Genomic DNA, 24,119 nt, shown 5'->3' with positions numbered 1-24,119 from the left:
GACCCGTCTGCGCAGCTGCCGGCGGGCAGCACTGTACGGCTGATGGGAGTGGCGCCGGTGGGTATGGCTTCTCGTCGAGCTTTGCACTTCGTATTCAAAGTGGGAAACCGCTTCCAGACGACGCATTTCTTTCGCGATGTCCTTGGAATGAAGGTGCAGACAGGGCCCGGAGGGGCTGGCACACGATGGTGGGGACAAATGGGTGTCCGACCTTAGCCCTGGACTCTTTTTAGCCTTGTCGAGTTTTCAGCTTCGGGAAGTGTTGCATGTCACTGGTTGGGTTAGATGACTTTGAAAGGGGCCTTTATTAGTCCTCGACTGTGTGCGCACACACGTTTCTTTCCTAGTTCATTTGCAGGTATTGAGCCTCAGCCCTCCTGGGGCTTCCAGCCTGGGGGAAAGACAGTAAACAAAAAGTAATATAATACTTTTCCAGTAAACAACTCAGCCTCTTCCGGTTTGGAGCCTTAAGGTTTAGATTGCCTATTTAGAGCTTTGCTTCTCTTAGGGCTGCTTTGAATAGTCCCTTTTGTGTATTCAAAAGCGCCTGCCCTAAGTCAGAACCCATTCTTTCCAACACGCGGAAGCGCCCTCTCCAGCCCTGAGCAGCTGCCATCTACAGGGATCACCTGGGTGGCAAATGTTGGTGGAAGCTATTGGGGAGTGTAAGCAAGGGCTTTAGAGGTGCAAGAGTGCAATTTAATGCAGAGACAGTGCAGAAGTCGTGGAGTGCAAGGGCGTTACCTGAATCCATCAGTCATTTAAAATACATCCTCCGTGTTTCATGGTCGTGTGTTGAACTTTGGTGACAAAAATGAAAATGACCCTAGTATCTGTCTTCAACTAAAGCTCCTGGCCTAGGTTGGGGGTGGAGTTGAGAATTGGATTTGTACGTAGTACATTGTACATAGTACAGTAATGGAAGTCAAAACTTGATAAGTGATGGAAAACCACAAAACTCTCCCTTAACATGTTTCCTCATTGATTAAAGGTTGTTATGAAAATTAAATACTGTTATATGTGTAGTATTTGATACATCGTATGTGCTATATAAGTGTTTGCTTCCACTATTACAAAAATACGACAGAAGAGATTTAACTTTGGGCTGGGTCATCAGGAAATAATTCATGGAGACCTTGTGTTTGAGTTGATCTCTAAAGATAGCTAAGATTTCCACAAACCAAGATTAGAGGGAGGAGTATACTAGAAAAGTTGAAGAGCCAATGCAAAGATAAGTTATGTTTGAGAAACACCGCTAGTTTTCTGTGTCTTTAGCTTAGATTACTCAGATGAGGTTGAGATGGGATATCAGGACACTTCTGATAGTATCTTGAATACTAAGAAATTTGGATTTTATGGCACAGTAATTTGGGAGCTGTCTTACATTTTAGAATAGGGTAATGATGTGATCAGAGCTGTGTGCATTAGGCACATAATTTTGTGGTGGTATTAAGGAAAAAGATCAATGAAGATGATTTTTAATAGTCTAGGAGAGAACTGATGGGAACTTGAACTGGAGCAGTAGCAGTGGGAATCAAAAAGGAGAGTAGAAACTAAGACATTGAGAGCCTACTGTGTGTGGGGTTCTGTGTCAAATGGTCTAATAAATTATTTTCACAACACATTGGGAGACTCAGACCCTAAGCAACATTCTCACAGTTACACAACTATTGAGTGACATCCAGAATTCCAAATCAGCATTCTCTAATGCTGAAGGCCAAACTTTGGTTTTTGGGGGATGTTGTTGTTGTTGTTGTTGTTGTTGTTGTTGTTGTTTTAACTACACAGCACTGCTTCCCAGTGTAAGTAGATTTCACAGCTTTGGTTGTCTCACCCTTGGTGTCAAACTGTTCTTCCTTACCTCTCCTACTTCTAGTCTGGGCAAGATACAAAGCTCATTATCTTTGTCTTACAAGTAAAGCTTATATGTTATTATATATAAGTTATAAATGTTTGTGTTTTAACATTTTAAGTTGTGCTAAATATGCTGTATACAGTATTCTGGTAACACTTGACAATTTATTGTAATTTCCTTACTAGATTCTGCGGCATGAGGAATTTGAAGAGGGCTGCAAAGCTGCCTGTAATGGGTATGACACCTTGTTTCTAATGTTATTTATTTATGTTTTATTTATTTATATATTTTATTTTTTTATTTTTGAAAGAGACAGAGTGCAAGCAGGCGAGGGGCAGAGAGAGAGGGACACACAGAATCCAAAGCTGACTCCAGGCTCTGAGCTGTCAGCACAGAGCCCGATGCAGGGCTCGAACTCACGAACCGTGAGATCATGACTTGAGCCAAAGTTTGACACTTAACTGACTGAGCCACACAGGTGCCCGACCCCTTGTTTCTTAAAATCTCATTTAGGCTCTAAATACTCCTGGAGAAGAGAAGACAGTTTCTCAAAGTGAGTATAAGGCAGTGGAATAAATTCAGGAGAAAATAAATTAAGGTGGCAACTTCAAGAACACAAGTAAGTGTGTGTTCTAAATGAAGCAACGCTTTATCAAGGGTCTCTTAAGCTTAGTAGCCATAGCAAGCTGGAAAATTCCAAGCCTCACGAGAATTGCATGTTTGTTGATGGATATGTACGAAAATAAAGGTCAGGTTGGAGAAGCGTCTTTATAGGAGTCTGTCCTCTACTTTAAAGAAAGGTAAACAAATCTTTCCCTCGAATAAGTGCCAGACAGATGGTCTTTGGAGCCTCTGTGGTGGGACCCACACATACTGTCCATTGCTGCTTTTAGCACCAGCTGACAGGTCATCTCATCTTTATGGGTACTTAGAGGACCAGAGGTGACTGCCCACTGCTCTGTCCCAAGAAGTCCTTAGGGGAGGCCTGAGGCAGATTTTGTCTGTGTCACTGGGTTCACTTACTTTCATTTTTCTAGGCCTTATGATGGGAAATGGAGTAAGACAATGGTGGGATTTGGACCTGAGGATGATCATTTTGTCGCAGAACTGACTTACAATTATGGCATCGGACACTACAAGCTTGGCAATGACTTCATGGTAAATGTCATTTCATTCTAGTAGATTTTTGGCTGTGCCTTTTATTGAGATCCCTGATACGATGTTAGGTATGATGACTGCTGAATTGACGGCCTTTGGGTGCAGGTTAGCGATTAGTTTTATGGGGTTTTGTTTTGTTTTGTTTTGTTTTTTTGAGAGTGAGCGTGCAAACAGGGGAGGGGCAGGGAGTGGGGAGAAAGAATCCCAAGAATCCCTAACAGCACAGAGCCTGATGTGGGGCTTGATCCCACAAAAGGTGAGACCGTGACCTGAGCCAAACAAAATCAAGAGTTGGTTGAGCATCCAACTCTTGATTTCAGCTCAGGTCATGATCCTGGGGTTATGGGTTCAAGCCCTGCACTGGGCTCTGTGCTGACAGCTCAGAGCCTGGAACCTGCTTCAGATTCTGCATCTCCCTCTCTTTACTCCTCCCCCGTGTGTTCATTCTCTCTCTCTCTCTCTCTCTCTCTCTCTCTCTCTCAAAAAAATAAACATTAAAAAAAAAAAATTAAGCGGCACGTGGGTGGCTCAGTTGGTTGAGTGTCCGACTTTGGCTCAGGTCATGATCTCGCCATTTGTGAGTTCGAGCCCTGCGTCAGGTTCTGTGCTGACAGTTTGGAGCCTGCAGCCTGCTTCGGATTCTGTGTCTCCCTGTCTGTCTCTGCCCCTCCCCTGCTCATGCTCTGTCTCTCTCTCGTTCAAAAAATAAATAAACATTAAAAACAAAAAACCTAAAAAAAAAAAAAAAAAGTTAAGACTTAGAAACAGCTTTGACAGAGACAAGACGACTCTGGGGGAATGACTGAACCTTGAGAGGTAGAAGGGCCAGCGTCATGGGTCTGGTCAGGCCCTGATCACCAACCAGAGAATTATCTCTCTTGCGAACTGTTAAGATTGGGCTGCACTATTACAGCCAGTGCTAGAGAAAAACATGAGAAGCTTTAAGGAGAAAGAGAAGAAGGCATTGCATGCGCTACATTCTTTCATGCAAGAATTCAAGTTACTGTGCATCTAATAGTTATAGTATCTTCCTCTTACTGAGCAGTTACTCATGGTAGATATAATGTCTCTGGGCCCAAATACACAGCGAGATAGGAGGCACTAGTTTTTACTCTCTGCTAAGCAAACCTGCCTCATGCTAGATGTTTATTTTGGTCATTTGCTCTTGCTACTCCTGTTAACTCCTGTTAAAATAATAGTGATATCAAGGTGGAATTTTTAGGAGGATCAAATTATCTATAAAAGTGGTTTGTAAATGAAAAGGACTGTTCAGATGTAACATACTAGTATCTTTGTTTTTCTCTTTCTCACTCTGTATGTCTCTCACTAATTTATTCATTTAATAGATACTCACTGTGACTTACTGTATGCCATGTACCTGGTTAGGTCCTGGGGGTACAGTAGAATGAAGCATGTTCCCTGGCCTAAGGAGCTTCCTGTCTTGTGGGGAAACAAGTAAAGAGACAAAAGAATGCAGTGTGATAAGTGCCAGGATTGGGATGGGATGAGGACAGGCAGATGTGGGAACGCCTGGGAAGAACTCCCAGCTTATTCCCAGAGAGGTGAGAGTGCAGGGAAATCTCTCCAGAAGTGACAGCCGAGCCGGTGAGTGGGGTCGGGGTGGGAGAGTGAGACTTGTGTCTCGGCATGCGCGCAGGCCTGGAGGTGAGAGGCAGCATGGCGGTCAGGGGACAGTGAGTAGCACAGTTTGTGTCGAGTGAGGTGCGTGAAGACGAAGGGGCAGATGTGAGGCTGGAGAAGTAAGCTGGGACCGCATCACGTGAGGGTGTTCAGACTACATTCTAAAAATAGAGTGAAGCCATTTTTAAGCGGCGGGGATGACACCGTGTGGTGTGCAAGAATCCGCCTGGCTGCAGCACGGAGATCAGGTTGGAAGGGAGCCAAGCTGGAAGTGAGGCAACTGGCTCAAAGGGTGGTATGGGAGGCGACTGGCCGCTCCTTACCTAACCTGGTAGTTGTGGGAGATGGAGAGAAGTGGGTGGACTTGAGAGCTGTTTAGGAGGTAGAGTTAAGAGGATTTGGTGATTGAGTGTATGTGAAAATTTCTTTGTGTTTCTCCTTTTCTTCGCTCTCCCAAATTTAAATCAGGGAGAGAAGAAAGAGCAAAACCATTTGGCACCATGAACATTGCACCGGCTCCAGTCAGATGTTGATTGATGGAGCCGCAGGGGCCAGAGAGCATGTAGGTGGAGGAGAGCAGCTCGGCTGTTCCGCCCTGGGTCTTCCTGAGAGACTCCGGCAGGAAAGTATCCCTGAGGAAAGGGACCTTCTGTGCTCCTCAGTTTGTGGAACAAAAAGAAAAACAGGTTACATAGACCTCCCATTTCTGTAAAGAATCCCTGTACATGAGAAAGAGGAGGATGGGGAGCCTGGGTGGCTCAGTCGGTTGGGCGCCTGACTTCGGCTCAGGTCATGATCTCGCGGTTCATAGGTTCGGGTCCCGTGTCAGGCTCTGTGCCGAGAGCACGGGGCCTGGAGCCTGCTTTGGATTCTGTGTCTCCCTCTCTCTCTGCGCCTCCCCTGCTCACCGTCTATCTCTCTCTCTCTCTCAAAAATAAATAACCATTGCAAAATTAAAAAAAAATAAGAGGATCAACAACTTAATTTTTTGAAAAAAGGACAAAAACTGAATAGACAGCCACAGAAAGTAAATGAGAAATGTCTCTTAAACATTGAAAAAAAAATGTTCAACTGCCAAGCTGCCATTTGTCACCGATTGGCAAAACTCAAAAAGTGTGATAACGCACCGTGTTAGAAAGGGTGTTAAAAAAGTGCCACTCTCACACGTTACCAGTAAGGGTGTACATGGCTACAACCTCACTTTGTCACTATCAAAATAATTAATGCATCTATCCTTTGGCCTTGCAGTTTCACACTTAGGAACTTAGTTTACATGTATGTTAACAAATACGTTTAATGAACTATGTACTAAATTACACATTGTGGTGTTTATTCATGCCACAAACATGTATTGAGTGCTTCTATGTGCCAGGTACAGTTCTAGGAACTTTGGATAACCAGTGAATTAAACAGACAAAAATTTATGCCTGGCAGGGGAATAAAGTCATAGCAGAATAAGGGGTGGTGGGGATTATGGGACAAGTGACTGGTTTTAGTTTTAACGAAGGTTTCAAGGGTAGGGATCAATGAGGAGGTGACATTAGAGGAAATTCTCTCAGGAGAGAAGAGTTAGGCATGTGGTATCCTGGGGAAGAGCAATCCAGATAGAGAACAGCCTGTGCAGAAGCCCTCAAACAGCAGCTGGCACATTTGAGAAAATGCACGGAGGCCAGTGTGGCTGGAATAGACAGAGCAAGAGGAAAGTGAGAGGAGATGGGTCCGAAATGACCTGGGCTCAGATTGTTTTGGGCCTTTCAGGCCATTAGAAGCCATCCCTGAGCGACATGAGGAGCTATCAAGGGTTTTAAGCAGGGGAAAAACAACATAAGGTCGCTGTCTTGAGAGTAGGGTGTGTTTCAGAAATTTTACTCTGGCTGCAGAATGGAGGATGGATTGACAAGACTCAGGGAAAGAGAGGCTGGCTTTGTTTTTTGTTTTTTTTTTTTTTAATGTTTATTTATTTTAAGAGAGCACATGTGCGGGACAGAGAGAGGAAAGAGTGAGAATCCCAAGCAGGCTCCACGTTATCAGTGCAGAGGCTGACGCAGGTCTTGATCTCATGAACTGCGAGATCATGACTGGAGCCGAAATCAAGAATCAGACACATAACTGACTGAGTCATCCAGGCGCCCCAAGAGAAGCTGTTATGATAATCCAAGTTAGAAGTGCAGCTGGTCTGGGGTGCCTGGGTGGCTCAGTTGGTTGAGCCTCCGACTTCGGCTCAGGTCATGATCTCACGGTTTGTGAGTTCGAGGCCCGCCTCGGGCTCTGTGCTGACAGCTCAGAGCCTGGAGTCTGCTTTGGATTCTGTGTCTCCCTCTCTTTCTGCCCCTCCCCCACTCACACTCTGTCTCTCTCTCACAAATAAATAAACATTTTTTTTTTTTAATTTAAAAAAAAGTACAGCTGGTCTTATCAGAAGACAGTGTACATTTTTAGGTATTTTGATTAAATTTAAATGATACCTTGATAATTGGCTTAAATTATTTTGTTTAGAAAGCAAAAATAAAAAACATCTTAAATAGGTAGCTGGCAAACTAAAGTAAGATCAAGATTTCTCTGACTAGATCTTTAAAATTAGAAGAGATTATCTTTGTTAAATAAAAATTTTAAACAAAAAACAAAAATGAAAGATTATCTTTGGTGTTAAATGGATCAAACTTCTCTAGCCTTTGAATTTCTGTCCTACAATTCACAACATTTGGAATCTTTGGAGGAGAAATATGTCCTAGGCGAAAATTTTGAATGCCAATTAAATCTCCGGTGGCATCATGTAAAGGCAGCGGGGTTTTGGCTCATTATCTTGTTCTAGAAAAGATCCATGGTTATACAGTTGATGGTACTGTTGTTTGTCATAGGGTATCACACTCGCTTCTAACCAGGCCGTCAGCAATGCCAGAAGGCTGGAGTGGCCACTCAGCGAAGTTACGGAAGGTGTTTTTGAAACTGAAGCCCCAGGAGGATATAAGTTCTATTTGCAGAATCGAAGCCCACCTCAGTCAGGTAATTATAGCGGGACTAGTAAAAGCCCTCTGTCTAACGACATCTTTGATGAAAGGAGAGAGGAGCCAGATTTCTTTCTCCCGTGAAGTCTTTCTGTGTTGCCATGACATGTCTTTCCCAAGCCAGCGTTTTGTTCTTTGAGAAATCATATTTTCATATTAGAACTTCAGTGCATAATTCTAGGGAATCTACACTGGTTTGGGCTCTATTCTACTGGTAATATCTACTAGGATATTTTCAGCTGTATCAAAATCGATCTCAGACTAGCCGGCACATGAAGAAAGCGTTCTAGCTCACCGAGCGGGTATCCTATAGGTAGGAACAGCTCAGTGTTAGTGGACTCAGCAGCTCAGCAGTGGCATCAAGAATCCAGCTCTTCTCTCCATTCTCTTGCCCACGGGGGTCCACCTGTCCTAGAGCCGCTTCCCTCGCGGGGAGAGAGAGAGTGCACACATGCAGAAGGGAGAGGCAGAGAGACGGGCCGAGGCGGTGAAAACTGAAGACAAATGTACTGAATTTACCATAGTCAGAACAGCTCTTCAGGGGTCACTTTACAATATAAAAATTTCCAATAATGTTAAATGTTGTAATATAACTTTTATTCTTTTTGGAAAAAATAGATTTTTTTTCCTACACAGATAAGCAAAGAAGAAAGACGAAAACAGTACCCACAAAGCCAGAGATAATCACTGTTAACATTTTAGAGTGTATCTTTCCAATCATTTATCAAAAGGAATGTATATCTATGTATATGTGTGTGTGTACATATATGTATATAAGTATGTATGTGTGTGTGTATATATATGTACATATGTATGTATATATGTATGTATATATACGTATGTACACATATGTGTGTGTGTGTGTGTATGTATGTATATATGTATATCTTATGTTCCATTATAGCGATTCCTATGTATTACATCCAGGAATCAAACAGTTGCCTATTGTTGGATGTTTATGTTGTCCTTAGTGTTTCATTGTTACAAGCAGCAGTGTAAAGAATGTCTTTGTTCAGAAAGCCCTTCATATATCTACAATTACTTCTTTAATTGGTGATAATAGGATAGCTCTTTCAAAAGCAGTTTACCTTTTTTTAGGCTTTGGGTACATTCTGTCAAATTGCTGCCCAGAAATGAACTAATTTACACTCTGCCAGTACTATATGATTATGATTCTCCCCCCTGCCCTATCACAGCTAACACTGTGAACTTTTAAAATTATTTGCCAGTGAGATGGCAAAATGTTGTGTTTTAATTCCAAATTCTTTGATTATTTGTGAGGTTGAATGTTTTTTCATGTGTTCATTGACCATTCCAAGTCCTTCTTTTGTGGGTTACCGCTTTGTGCTTTTTACCTATTTTTTTAGGATGTTCGTCTTTTTCCTACTAATGTTTAAAGGTGATTTAAATATTAAGGACTGGGGCGCCTGAGTGGCTCAGTCAGTCGAGCCTCTGAGTCTTGATTTCAGCTCAGGTCATGATCTGACAGTTCAAGGGTTTGAGCCCTGAGTCAGGCTCTGTGCTGACAGTGTGGAACCTGCTTGGGATCCTCTCTTCCTCTCTTTCTGCCCCTTCCTTGCTCATTCTCTCTCTCTCTCTCTCTATCTCTCTCTCCCCCCCCCCTTTCTCTCAAGAATAAATAAATAAACTAAAAGAGGAAAAAAGTATTCAGGACTTTTTGTCATATATGTTGCAAAAATGTTTCTCACTTTGTCATTTACTCTTTGATTATCATTTTTTTTTTCTTTTCTTGGAGGGGGGTGGTTGTTGTCTAGGAATTTTCCATTTCATGTGATTAACCTAATACATTTTTTCTTTCCTGGTTTTTCTACCTTTGGTGTCAGGTTTAAAAAAAAATCTTTCTACACCCCAAAATTGTAGCAATAATAATAATTGTTTTTAGTATTTTCATGATTTCATTTTTTTTTTTTTTTTAACATTTATTCATTTTTGAGAGACAGCACAAGCAGGGAAGGGGCAGAGAGAGAGGGAGACACAGAATCCGAAGCAGGCTCCAGGCTCTGAGCTGTCAGCACAGAGCCCAACGGGGCTCGAACTCACAAACCGTGAGATCATGACCTGAGCCGAAGGCGGATGCTTAACCCACTGAGCCACCCAGGCACCCCATGATTTCATTCTTTAAACTAAATCCTTTAACCCATTAGGAATGTATTTTGCCATTTCGTTTAAAGGTGTAGTTTTTCTAACCAAATGACAAGCCAGCTTTCTTCATGCCATTTTTTGAATAATGTGCACTTTCATACTGACTTATCCTTTTCTTATCGTAAACTGAACTCATATATACACGAGCCTGATTTAGTCTTCCTGTTCTATTCCACTGTGCTGACCTATCCATTCCTACTGTTTTATTACTCTCCAGATCCTATATTAAAAGTAACTCTAGCAGTGTCTGATCTTCAGAAATCCTTGAACTACTGGTCTAATCTACTGGGAATGAAAATTTATGAAAAAGATGAAGAGAAGCAAAGGGCTTTGCTGGGCTATGCTGATAACCAGGTGAGTGATCTTGGAGAGAAGTAATCTGTTAGAGTTTGGCTTACAAATGAGGATCACATGAAGGTTATTCTCAGAGTCTTTTCACAGTGACTCAATATTTACATAGGTAAGCAGAAAGAAGAAAATAAAAATTGCTGATAACCATCACCCATATATTACCTTTGTTTATTTTTAGGGCTATAACCTTTCAGAAGTGGAATTGCGGAGTCAGAAGTGATCATTGATTTTCATCTTTTTTTTTCCCCCTTAAATAACCTAGCATTTGAACATGATTTAGTCCGTGCTCTCTGACTCAGTAGGTCTACTCCCAGGAATTTATTTTACAGACCTACTCCCCATACACGTGCACAAAGAAATGTGTACAAAGTTGTCTGTTGCAGCACTGTTTGTAATAGCAGAAGATAAGAAATAACCTCAGTGTTCTGTGCATTAGAGGAGTAGTTCAGTAATTTATGGTTCATCCATAGAATGGATTACTGTGCAGCTGTCAGAAAGAATGGGGTGAATCCTTACGTGCTGACATAGTAACATTGGGTAGAAACAAGGGACAGAATAATGTGTAAATTATGCCACCGTTTGTGTGAAAAAAAAAAGATCTGTGCATGCCATGTGTCTTCCCGGAAACTGTTGACTAGTTGCCACTGGGGAGAGTAGAAGGGAGCGTTAGTTTTAACTTTATTCCTTTAGTACTGTTTGAATTTTTTTTTTTTTAACCATACATATAACGTGTTCCAAAAAATAAACCTTTCTTATTTCTTTTCAGTGTAAGCTCGAACTACAGGGTATCAAAGGTACAGTTGATCATGCAGCAGCTTTTGGAAGAATTGCCTTTTCTTGCCCCCAAAAAGAGGTAATGTTTGGTCTTAGATCTTTGGTTTAAGCTCTGTGACTAGCTGGTTGAACCTGCTAAGAATGTCGCCCCCCCCCCCCCCCCCCCCCCCCCCCCCGCCTTCTTTCGGTTCATTCTGATTGTGGCTTTGGTATCAAGTTCAACAGTTGTCTCAAGAGCAGCTGAGATAATAAAATCAAACACATGGTGCCCGAGTTCTCTCTGGTTGATCTCATCCTCCCCCAGGGCCGCTGAGGACCACAGCGTGAGTGGTACATGACCCCTTGCTCACTTTGCCTCTTTGTCTTCCTCAAGTTATCAGACTTAGAAGACTTAATGAAAAGGGAGAACCAGAAGATTCTGACTCCCCTGGTGAGTCTGGATACCCCAGGGAAAGCAACAGTGCAAGTGGTCATTCTGGCTGACCCTGTAAGTATTACTCAGGGAAGGGATGGGCTGCACCAGGGGTTTCTGCAAGGTGTCTTTCCGCCAAATTTCTTTTCTCTTTATTGCGGTAGGATGGACATGAAATTTGCTTTGTGGGGGATGAAGCATTTCGAGAACTTTCTGAGATGGATCCAGAAGGAAGCAAATTGTTGGATGATGTGAGTCTTATTTCTGACTTTATATGCCCACAGGCCCACCGGGGATGGTCTTAAGTGTGTGGGGGAAGGGCCAAAGCAACAGGCTCCACAGCTGTGTCCTTTTGCTGTTGGGGTGACTTTTGAGCCAGGACTATGTGTTTTCATTGCCACCCATATGACTCTTGTTTTGTTTGCAGATTTTATTTTTAAGTAATCTCTACACCCAACATGGGGCTCAAACACACAACCTTTGAAATCAAGAGTCTCATGCTCTACCGATTCAGCCAGCCAGGCACCCCTAAAATATTTTATGTTTTTAAAGTAATCTACACCCAACGTAGGGCTTGAACCCACAGCCCCAAGATCAAGAGTCGCACGCTCTACCAACTGAGCCAGCCAGCAACCCCCCCCACCACCCTCGTGACCCTTAACTGGGTGCAGCATTTGTCCCTTCGCATGTGCCCAGGCTGCCTGGGCAACCATTGCTGCTCTGCTGTATGCATCATGACTCCGCTTGGTAAGGGAAATGCCCGGATGCACCCCTTCACTTTTTAGCTCTTTTGGTCCCCTCATCTCCAATCTACACTGCCACTCCTGTCCTTTCCAGTGAATGGTTCTCCTCCACACACAAACAAGCTTTCAAGTCTCCCATCTTTTAAAAATCTTTTACCCCCAAACCCCTTCTCCATATTTCTTTTAAAAAATCTGTCCACATACCGTTTCTACTTCTTACCCCTTTCATGCTTCAGCCTGTTGTGCGCTGGCTCTGTGACTCTGTGAAACGCTCATGTAGATGTCACCCATGACCTCCGTCTCGCTTAGTCCCACAGCTACTTTTCTATCTTCCTCAAACTCAGTCTTCCGTAGCATCCAAAGCAGTTGTTGTACTCCAGCTCCTGGCACACACCTGGTGTGTAATAGGAACTCTGCGAGTGCTCTGTTGATGATTAAAGGAATGAATCAATCTGTCCTGGTTCTGTCACTTAATATCTGTGTGACTGACCTTAAGTGATTTGCTTAAATTCTCTGAACTTCAGTGTTGTTTTCCTTTAAGAAATCTCTGTGTCCAATATGGGGCTCGAACCCACAACCCCCAAGATCAAGAGTTGCATGCTCAGGCGCCCCTAAACTTCAGTTTTCTTACCTAAAAATTTGAGAAAATCATATTAGCCACCTCCTAGGATTGTCGTGTGGCTTCTAGAACGTGGCAAACTGCTGACATAATAACAGACATTCAGTTAATGTTAGCGAAAGCAAGAGACAGAAAATGTAGCATTTATAAATTTTATCATGAAGGAAAGGACAATGTCAGGCAACCTCTCAGGTGGCACATTCGTTAGACTCTTTTCCTTCTTACTTTTTCATATCACTGACCAACTTCGTCCTCTTTCGAGCTCACTTCTGCTTTGGTCTTACAGATCTTGCCATCTTCATATTTGACAGCTTCGCAGACACAGGCATGGCTTTTTGTCTCATTCCAAAATGATTTATGTGTGGTCCCACTTTGGCTCTTTTATTCTCATGTACCATTCTTCTTCTCTGAGTCCTCTCGTTACCTCTGCGCTGAGCTGCAACCATCATTCTCCGACCCTCTTTTTTTTTTTTTTTTTTTTTTAATTTATTTATTTTGAGAGGCAGCGAGAGCAGGAGAGGGGCAGAGAGAGGATAGAGAGTCCTAATCAGGCCCCGCACTGTCAGCGCAGAGCCCAATATGGGGCTGAACCCATGAACCATGAGATCATGACCTGAGCTGAAAACAAGAGTTGAACACTTAACTGACTGAGCCACCCAGGTACCCCCATTCTCTGACTTCTAATTTCTAGTCCCTACTCCTCCCTAAGCTCCAAACAAGTATTTTTTGTTGTTGTTAGGTAAAATATACATGAGATTTTTTTTTTTTTTTTTTTTTTTTTAAGAGAGCTTGAGCAGGATAGAGGGGCAGAGGGAGAGAGAGAATCTGGGCTACCCACGAGCCCCTGCCTAGAATTTAAATAAACAGAAATTTAGTGTTCAATTTGATAAGTTTTGACAGCTAACTCTTCTCATACAACTGCTGCTCAAAATATAGAGCACTTTCATCATTGTAGAAAGTTCTCTCGTGCCCATTTCCAGCTAGTTCCCACCAACTACTACAGTAGCCAAGTACTGTAGTGATTTCTGTCACATTATTTGTGTTTGTCCTTGGACTTAAAAATGGAATCATTCAGTAGATATTCTTTTGTGCCTGGATTCTGTCACCCAACATAACATTTTTGAGATTCCTCCATGTAATTGTACATATCAGAGTTCTTTTTTTTTTATGTTTATTTATTTCTTAGAGAGAGAAAGAACATGAATGGGGAGGGGCAGAGAGAGAGAGAGAGAGAGAGAGAGAGAGAATCCAAAGCAGCCCAATTCGGGGCTCAAACTCACAAACCGTGATGAGATCATGATGTGAGCCAAAGTCGGACACTTAACTGACTGAGCCACCCAGGTGCCCATGTTCTTTTTTTAATTGCTGAACGGTATTCAGTTTTATGAATATGATGATTTGCTTACCCGTTCTTCCAATGGTGGATATTTGAGTTGTTTCCAGAGTTTTATCTATTTATAAGGAAGACTACTATGAACATTCTTTTTTTTTTTTTTTAAGTTTCTTTATTTTGAGAGAGAGACAGAGAGCACGAGTTGGGGAGGGGCAGAGAGAGAGGGAGAGAGGAGGAGAATCCCAAGCTGGCTCCTTGACATTAGCACAGAGGCTAACACGGTGCTTGATCCCACAAACTGTGAAATCATGACCTGAGCTGAAGTCAAGAGCCAGATACTCAACCAGCTGAGCCATCCAGGCGCCCCTACTGTGAACACTCTTGTGTGAATCTTATAGACATGAATCATTTTTCTTGGGTAAATACCTAAGAGTGGAACTGTTTTTACTTTGTAAGAAACTGCCACCGCTGTACAAAGCGGTTGAACCATTTTACGCTCCTACCAGCCATGTACGTATCTGCGAGTTCCGACTTTTCCACATCCTCATCAGCATTTGTGCTCTTCTGGGTTTTTGTTTTAGCTTTCCTAGAACATGTACAGAGGTTTCTCAGTGTGGTTTAATGTGCATTTCCCTGATAATTGTTGATGTTGAGCACCTTTGCATTTGCTTATTGCCTATTTGCATATCTTCCTTCATGAATTTTATGTTCAAATCTTTCATCCATTTCTTTCCTTAGTAGATTTTATTTTTAATACTTGATGATTAAAAATTCCAGAAACACATAGGAGAATACAGCAAATCCCTATGTGATTGTCACCATTCAACTCTGCCATAATCTTTCATCATTCCCTCCACCCCACTTTTTTTTTTTCCCCCTCGGGAATTTTAAGGCAAATCTTAGATGCTGTATTTCAGTCCTAAATACTTAAGTATTTTATACATTTTAAGATAACTTAAAAGAAGTAAAAATTTAAAAAAATAAAAATCAAGAAATTCTTATATACCATATTGATATTACACCCAAAAAAATCAATGCTATATCCTTAATATCAGTTGAGACCCAGTTTTTGTTAAAATTTCCCTGAGCATCCAATGCAGGGCTCCATCCCACAACCCTGGGATCATGACTGAGCCAAAATCAAGAGTCAGATGCTCAACCGACTGAGCCACCCAGGCACCCCTCCCTATGTATTTTTTAATTAGCTTTAATATAATTGGACTATATCAATACAGAACAGTGTATATGATCCACTGAGTTTCAAGACAAACAGATTAGAAGACACACCTCTGATCTCTTTTACATCTTAGCTATTCTAGTCTATAATCTCTAAATATGAATGTATTTCCATACTGTGTGTCTGTTCACATGACTTTATTCTCCTGGAATGGCCCTTCTGTCATTTGAGTTTTTGCTTATTTTTCAAGGCCTGCTCAAATCTGTTTTTTTAAAAAAATCTCATTGATTTATTGGAGTTCTGGAAGCAAGTCATTTGTTAAATCTCTACAAATGCAAGTACTATTCCCAGTCTGTGGCTTGCTGATTTATTTTAACACAGTCTTATAAGAACAGAAAAAATTTTAGTCTCCAACTATTTGTTATCTTTCCATATTTTTTCTTGTGGTTGATTGCAAGTTTCATAGTGTTGTGGTCTGAAAATATGCACGGTATGATCTCAGTCTTTTTGTACTTGTTGAGGGCTGATTTGTGTCCCAGTATGTGATCTTTTCTGGCGAATGTTCCATGTGCACTTGAGAAGAATGTGTATTCCACCGCTTTAGGATGAAATGTTCTGAATGTATCCATTAAGTCCATTCGGTCCAGTGTGTCATTCAAAGCCATTGTTTCCTTGTTGATTTTCTGTTTAGATGATCTGTCCATTGCTGTAAGTGGGGAAGAGCAGAAAAAATTTTAAGTCCAGTTTTATCAGCTTTTTTTTATGTTTAGTGCTGTCTCTGTCCAGACTAGTGTTAACAGCCAGCGAAACCTCTTCACCCAGATATCCATGGGCATTTCAAAAAGTAGAACAATTTAGGGGCACCTGGCTGACTCACTTGGAAGAGCATGCAACTCTTTGATCTCAGAGTTGTGAGTTCAAGCCCCACATTGGGTGTAGAGATTACTAAAAAATAAATAAAACTTTTTTCTTTTTTTTTAAGCAGAGCAATTTAGGGGCTCCTGGGTGGCTCAGTTCGTTAAGTGTCTGACTTCAGCTTAGGTCATGATCTCACAGTTCATGAGTTCAAGCCCCGTATCAGGCTCTGTGCTGACCTCTCAGCCCTTGGAGCCTGCTTTGGATTCTGTGTCTCCCTGTCTCTTTGCCAGTGCCCTGCTCATGCTCTGTCTCTCTCTCTCAAAAAATAAACATGAAAAAATGTTTAAAAAAAGGTGGAGGAATTTAACATTTTTATCTATTAGAAGGAAGACTGTTATGAACATCCTTGTATAAGTCTTGTAGACATGTTTCATTTCTCTTGGGTAAATACCTAGCAGTGGAACTGCTTTTACTTTCACATTTAATAGGCTTTTTATCTTAGAATTGTTTTGGAATTAAAAAGCAATTTTTGAACATTGTTTCTCCTCACCCCTAAGTTCTGTTAGCTATTTAGTCACCAAGAGGTGTGAGTTCCACTCTGAAATCTCTCGTCTATCCACTTCCCTTTGGAAAGGGCCCTCATCATCACCTATAATAGTGCAAAAGCCTCCTCTCACCTTCCAGCCATCCCTGCTGCCAACACCAGCTTTCTAACACATAAATCCAGTAATTTCAAAAACCGTTTAGTCTTCTCATAGCTCCTGCTGCCTCCAGGATACATTCCAAACTCTGACAGAGCATGGAGCGTGTCTGGCCCTTCCCTGCTATCTGATCCGTGCTGCCCCTCTCCCACCCTTCCTCCTGTTCTAGTCCCACTGAGCCGTGTATATTCACCAAGATGTATCTTCTTGCCTCCACCCGAAGGTTTGTTTCCTTCCTTCTTAGTCAGCTCATCCTTCGGAACTCAGAAGCTTTCTTGGATCCTCCACACCAGCGTTTGTTGTTTCCCTCATTTTTTATGGCTCCTAAGTGACAGAAACTCCTGCACCTTTGTCGGTTTTCTCTTATTTTGCATACCTTGATTTTCAAAAACCTTTTTATGTTCATCAAAAGAAAGTCACATAACACTAAGATTTTATATAAGTCGGTGCGACGGTGTCTAGTCCCATCTCTGAATCCCACCACCCAAGACAGCCACTTTCACCTTCACGGTTTCTAAATTAAAAATACGTATACTTCTGTTTCTTCATTTTCAGTGGCAGACACCATCTTTGCACTTCCTGCTGAGGTATATGAGTCTTTTTATACCATTTCTCCAACCACTTAGTTGTTTTCTTTTGGTCTGATATCACCTTGTTCGTGCTTCTCTTATAGCAAATGCCCTACGAGACACACACATGCATGCTCCCTCATGCAAAATAGTTGTCTCCATCTGAGTCCTCAGCTATTCTGTGTGCTCCTCAAAGCCTCAGACTAGGTCTCTGCCACCACACCCGAACCTAGCATAATACCTGGCTCATAATGAAAACTGACATTTTTAAAGGTATTTCTGTACTTGATTTTTGACTGAATAGGTTAATGTATATCCTTACCAAATACCCTTTTAGCATATGCATGTTTGTATTACAGGAAGTTGGGTTTCTTTTAATGTTTTTATCTTTTTGAGAGAGAGAGAGAGAGAGAGAGACAGAGAGCGAGCAGAGGAGAGGCAGAGAGAGAGAGAGAGAGAGAGAGAGAGAGAGACAGAATTCGAAGCAGGATCCAGGCTCTGAGCTGTCAGCACAGAGCCCAATGTGGGGCTCAAACTCACGAACTGTGAGACCATGACCTGAGCCGAAGTTGGACGCTTAACAGATTGAGCACCCAGGTGCCCCTGGACAGGAAGTTTCAAAAGACTTAGGTTCTAAGCCTGGATCACTCTATAAGCCCTTCTCCATGGTCTCAGCCTCATGGAATAATAAAATAAAAACACTCTAGTGGAACCAAAACATATTCACAAGGCTTCCTTTTTAATTAAGAGGCCCCAAACTAACCAAACAGTACCAGCATCAGTAGAATGGTATCAGAGGAGTCATTGTAAAAGCAAATCATTCCAGGCTTAATGGCTAAAACATGAAAATAGCTTTTCATATCTGGTCTCGTAACACTGCGTCTCATTAGCACTGAAAGTTCTTGAGAGCCTACCCAGACGCGAAGAGTGACAAGCCTTCTGTTCTACCAAGGACCCCCGCAGACTAGGGGTCTTGCTCCTTGCTCTCTGATCAGTCAGTTGTCCAGCCACACCCCCTGGCTGCACGCTTTACCCTTCGCTCTGCCATGTGAGAATCTGCAAACAGTTGCTCGAAACTCATCAGCATCCAGTGAAATTAAACGTAATACTCTAGGGGCGCCTGGGTGGCTTGGTCAGTTAAGCGTCCGACTTCAGCTCAGGTCATGATCTCACGGTCCGTGAGTTTGAGCCCTGCGTCGGGCTCTGTGCTGACAGCTCGGAGCCTGGAGCCTGCTTCACATTCTGTGTCTCCCTCTTTCTCTGCCCCTCCCCCACTCATGCTCTGTCTCTGTCTCAAAAATAAATAAACGTTAAAAAAAAATTAAAAAAAAAACAACAACATAATACTCTATATCGAATGAATGCATTCAGTATATTGTAATTGTTAATGACTGTGGACAATGCACTTGCAATGAGAGGTACCAAGTGGACTGTATGTTTTGTTTTATAGACTTAAATATATATTCCAATTCTCTTTCTATAGGCAATGGCGGCAGATAAAAGTGATGAGTGGTTTGCTAAACAAAATAAACCAAAGGCTTCGGGTTAACAGAAGACATCTCATGGAACAAGCATTTGTGATTCCTGTCTAGCACGTGCAAGGCCTGATGTGTCTGTCCATGCCTGATAAACGCTCTCACAACTTGGTTGTTTCCTGTACAGGCAAGGAGGCTGGGGTGGTGAAGATCTGTGTGTTTTAATCTTTGAAAGCTCCAAGACACATTTAGAAATAAAATCTTACTATTGTCAGTCCCATTAGAGGAGAACTCTTGCTGTAAGCTGCGCTGTCACTGGAATGGCACATTCTATGTGTAACTCTAGTGGATTAGAATTATTTTCAGCCTGGGCAACTATGTGGGACATGACCTTTGGTTGGAGATGGAGGGAATTTTGATAAGCTTATGGCAGGAATACTTCCAATACCATGAGAGTATGCTCTTCTAATGCCTTCCTCTGGCAGGCCTTGACAGTGAAACATTTTAAAGACATTTTGTTCATTGAATCAAAAGATTTGACTAACACCCACACATTCCTTGCTTTAAATTTTTGAGTATCCAGAGAAAACAGATGGAAGGATCTAATGTGTTGTGCTGCTACATGCCTGGCTTCAGGCCACTTTCTTTATATAATTTTTCTAAATCCTCACAAGAATGTCAATTTCTTAAACATGGATTAGATTTCTTAACTATGGATTAGATTATTTCTTTAGCGTGAAAAATTTTATTTTAACATTTTCTTATAGTTTTCTGTTTGGTTCTGCAGAACAAATTTTAATGATTGGAAACAGAATTATATTGGCCATATTTATTCTTAAATGGTTTTTGAAAGTATACTCCTGAAATCAAGTTTTTATACCAGCCATAAGATTCATTATTTGAAATGGTTGTGGCCAGGTTCTAATTATAGAGAAGAAACTGAGGAGATTGAAAAGGGCTGGCTCAGAGGTTCCCAGTTCCAGAATAATATGTATGAAATTACCTCAGTTATTCTCCCTTGCTGGCAGGAAATTTCAGGGTTTCAGTTCATCTTATAGGGTGGTCTTACCTTCACTGACAGAAAACAGTCCTTTTCCAGCTCCAAAGGACTTTTCATTCAACTTAAATTCCCTGTCTTAGGGAAGCAATCACGAGGTTCAAAGCAAACCAAGTTTAGATGTTCCTTCCCCAAACAGTTGGTTCACCTATTTTCACGTACATGGGGAAATTATTGTGTAAATTTTGAACAACCAAACTTCTCTGTGTCTCTTTAGACTAAGATTTGTTAATTCTCAGATTTCCCTTTAGCTTAATGAGTAATTCTTGATGTTTATCTCTGGTAATACTGTTCTTGTACAAAGAAACTATGCTTTTCCCAGTGTATTAGGCTGCTGACATAGGCCGTCTCAGTTTGTTATTATAAATTAAGTGGTTTATGTAAGTACTGAATGACTAAACACATACTGGATTTCTTTTTATTCACTTCAATTTTAATATACCAGAATTTTCCTCTCTTAAATTACAGCTATGCATGAGAAAAGTTAATGCTGTTTATTCACCTGGGACATTTTGACTTTACGAAATAAGCCCCCTTTTTATCTCAAGCCAGTCATTTTTCTTTAGCTGCAATCTTTAGTATTGTGTTCATCCTAAAACCATTTAGTGTACAACTTTGGCCTTTTATCAAGGAATCCAAAAGTTTGCCTCTGCCCAGTGTAGCTAGTGATTTTAAACCCCAGGTATGATTGCTTTCCCACCTCTGGTATGCTCCATGAGAAAACGAAGTTATAAGAAAGATGGCTTTGGGAGCACCGGGGTGGCTCAGTCGGTTGAGCGTCCGACTATTGGTTTTGGCTCAGGTCATGATCTCACAGTTTGTGGGTTCAAGCCTCGTGTCTGGCTCTGTGGTGGCAGTGCAGAGCCTGCTTGGCATTCTCTCTCTCCCTCTATCTCTGCCCCTCCCCTGCTTGTGCCATCTCTCTCAAAGTAAATAAAACCTAAAATTTTTTTCTAAGAAAGATAGATAGATAGATAGATAGATAGATAGATAGATAGGTAGATAGATAGATGGTTTTACTCAAGCTGGTGTTTTAAGACAGATGAAGCTGGAAAGTTCTTGAGCTTCTTCAAGGTTGTGTTTTTAGAGCAGTCATTTTGTTTTTTGGCCTTGAGGGGTTGTGGACTTCTAGCATATTAAAAAAAAATTTAATGTTTATTTTTGAGAGAGAGAGAGAGAAGAGCAGAGAGGAAGACACAGAATCCGAAGCAGGCTTCAGGCTGTGAGCTGTCAACACAGAGCCTGACGAGGAGCTCGAACCCACGAGCTGTGAGATCGTGACCTGAGCCTAAGTAGAATGGATGCTCAACCAGGTGCCCCTAGCATATTAAGTTTAAATTCAAATTTCCCTTGGGTTAAATCCAGAGAGATTTAGAATGGCTATGTTGCAAGAGTTCCCCTAGCTTAGGCCAGAGAGTTAGTATGAAGTCCATATTTGTTTGACATCTTGGTGGAATTAGCAAAGCTGTGGATATTCACTGCTCTTTTATGTGACTTTCTGCCCATCTCACCTGTCACATGTTGCCATTGTGGCTTAGCAGAGTTTTTAGGAGGGGCTCCAATTTGTGCACTGAAATTTATGGTGAGAGTTAATGGGAACTTGCAGTTTGGTCTAAGATTTACTACCTTTCCTTTGGGAAGTTCATAGGAAATTTACTCCGGCCTTAATGATCAACAAAGAAATACTTTTTGCCTCAGGCCTCTATAAGACAATAGAGTCAATGATTCAAAAATCAAAACAATATAAAAAGGTATACTTTGAAAAGTCTTGCTCCTACCTGTCCCCATCAATCCCATTCTCCCTGCCTCCTACTTATTAAGCATACAAATATACTTATGTTCTCCCATTCCTCCAAAAATTTTAGCACACTATGTACATACTTTTTTTTGTTTTGTTTTGAGAAAGTACATGCGTGCGTGCACCAGCAGGGGAGGGGCAGAGAGAGAGATTCTCTCTCTCTTTTTTTTTAATTTTATTTTAGGGAGAGAGAGAGTGCAGGCAAGCGGGGAGAGGGGCAGAGGGTGGGGGAGAAAGAGAGAGAGAGCGAGAGAGAGAGAGAGAGGATCTTAAGCAGGCTCCTAGCTCAGTGCAGAGCCTGACACAGGGATGATCTCACAACACTACAGTCATGGCCTGAGCAAAATTCAAGAGTTGGACATTTAACTGACTGAGCCACCCAGATGCCCCACTTTTTTTTTTTTTTTAATAATGCATCTTATGGTTTTTTTCTATAGTCCCAACTATGGTGTATTTTTACTTTATCAGGTTTTATATAATGATTTACAGAATGGTATGGCTATACCTATAAGTCCTGAGTTTATACCATATTTTGGAGCAAGATACTCTTTTTTTTTTTTTTTTTTTTTAAGTTTGTTTAGTTTTGAGAGAGAGAGAGAGAGAGAGAGCGGGGGAGGTTCAGAGAGAGAGAGGGAGAGAGAGAGAATCCCAAGCAGGCTCTGCACTGTCAGCCCAGAGCCCGATGTGGGGTTCAAACTCACATGTGAGATCATGACCTGAGCTGAAATCAAGAGTTGGAAGCTTAACCCACTGAGCCACCCAGATGCCCCTCCATTATTATTTTTAAGTAATTCACATTTAATGTGAATCAGGGTCCTAAAAGCATCAAAATGTGCTTATAATATCCTCCAAAGAAGAGAGGACAGCACAACTATTGTACAACTATAAACTATTTGCCCAGTTTATAGTTACAATAGTTCTTTAGTCACAGACCACTGGTGTCCTGGGGACACTTTATTCTCAAGTAATATATGTACTTAGTCTATAGCCACTTCCTGTATATACATGAACAGAAGATCGTAAAGATCTTTGGTTTCCTTTGTCCTCCGAAGTCTTTATGGTTGTTGCTTCTATTGTTTAAGGGTCCTTCATGAACTGGAACTGACCTGATGTCATGATCTGTGACAATAGTTTTTGAGGAAAAGTATTGGGAAATTCCATGCCACAGTAGAGCTTTTTCTCTGAAATGTCTTTAGTAATACCATTTAGCACTCCATATCCCAGTGCACTTTTTGTCCATCAATGCCTCTGTGATAATCAACACTAAGGAGTGGAAGCTGAGTTCAGGCACTTTGGCCTTTGCATGGGTCAAGGGGTGGGTTGTCTTTCTGAAACAAATTCGGGGGCGCCTGGGTGGCTTAGTCAGTTGAGTGTCCAACTTTGGCTCAGGTCATTGTCTCACGGTTCTTGAATTTGAGCCCTGCGTCAGGCTGTCAACCCAGAGCCCGCTTGGGATCCTCTGTCCCCCACCCTCTGCCCCTCCCCTGCTTGTGCTTGCACTTGCTCACTACCAAAAATAAACAAACAAACAAACAAATAAATAAACTCACTTACATGTACACATCTTGTCCTACCGACATGCAAGCAGAAAGCAGGGTTAACTACAGACTAATCCCAAGGAAATTTTGGTTGCATTCAGAGGCTGGGATTTTGAAACCATCTGCTTCTGTTTCTCATCTGCTATGTTGTCATGCATCAATTACGTCACTAAATGTTTGACTTCCCTCAAATTATTAACTTCATCAGGCCTATGTTCCAGTGGGGCTTTGGGAAGTAGGACTTGACTTGAGCTTTCTGGAAGACAAAGACCCTTTCCCCTCGGTAATGTTGGGTTAGTAGTGAACAGACAACCCCTGAAGAGAGAGGAGCCTCAGCCTCCTCCTTCCTTCTCCTTTCCCCTGAGAGGCCTAGCCTCTGGAGAATGGTCTTTGTGACTGACCTCAAATCTTGGGCAATTTCCATAGCATGATTCTTCCCCCAACCCCTCTACTCCTGCCAAATATCTATCTATACTCTGGGAATAGGAAGGCTGGGAGCTCTTAGAATCCTACATGAAGCCAGTTTTGATGGAACTTTCCCTAGTGGAGAGGCTGTTTTCATATATTTTGGACACCTCCCCAGGATTCTCCCAGTCACTTTAAGTGTAATCACCTGTCAGCAAACAGTCACTCTCATGCAATTGAAGTGATTTATTGAGGTCTCTCAGCTACAGTTGTTATGGCTTCATGACATTTCAGCCATCAGACTTTTAAGAAGCCCTTTTCCCTATCAGAGGAGCCATGCCACTTCATTCTGTTTGGCACTCCTCCTTAATCTACTGTCATTTTTCTTCAGTTCTTCCACTTTGGCAACATAGATCCTCATGGCATCCATCTTGGACATCCCTTTGTTCTCGTTCCATGCCTCCCACTTGGCCTTGGCTTTCACATC

The 24,119-nt window shown here is 41.8% G+C and overlaps 1 protein-coding gene across 1 annotated transcript; it reads left to right on the top strand.

The window, feature by feature from the left end:
• The first annotated feature begins 18 nt into the window (after positions 1 to 18).
• On the top strand, positions 19 to 20,217 carry GLOD4 (glyoxalase domain containing 4). The gene is made up of 9 exons (XM_007076100.3): positions 19 to 153; positions 2,041 to 2,090; positions 2,893 to 3,013; positions 7,513 to 7,657; positions 10,040 to 10,176; positions 10,940 to 11,026; positions 11,321 to 11,434; positions 11,524 to 11,610; positions 18,843 to 20,217. The coding sequence occupies exons 1-9, from the start codon at positions 43 to 45 to the stop codon at positions 18,906 to 18,908; spliced, it is 918 nt and encodes a 305-aa protein (XP_007076162.1). The 5' UTR covers positions 19 to 42; the 3' UTR covers positions 18,909 to 20,217.
• Positions 20,218 to 24,119: the final 3,902 nt, after the last annotated feature.

The sequence above is a fragment of the Panthera tigris genome, chromosome E1 (genome assembly GCF_018350195.1).
Source record: "Panthera tigris isolate Pti1 chromosome E1, P.tigris_Pti1_mat1.1, whole genome shotgun sequence".
Lineage (NCBI taxonomy): Eukaryota > Metazoa > Chordata > Mammalia > Carnivora > Felidae > Panthera > Panthera tigris.
The sequence above is the reverse complement of the archived record's forward strand: the minus strand, read 5'-3'. Positions and strand labels throughout refer to the sequence as shown.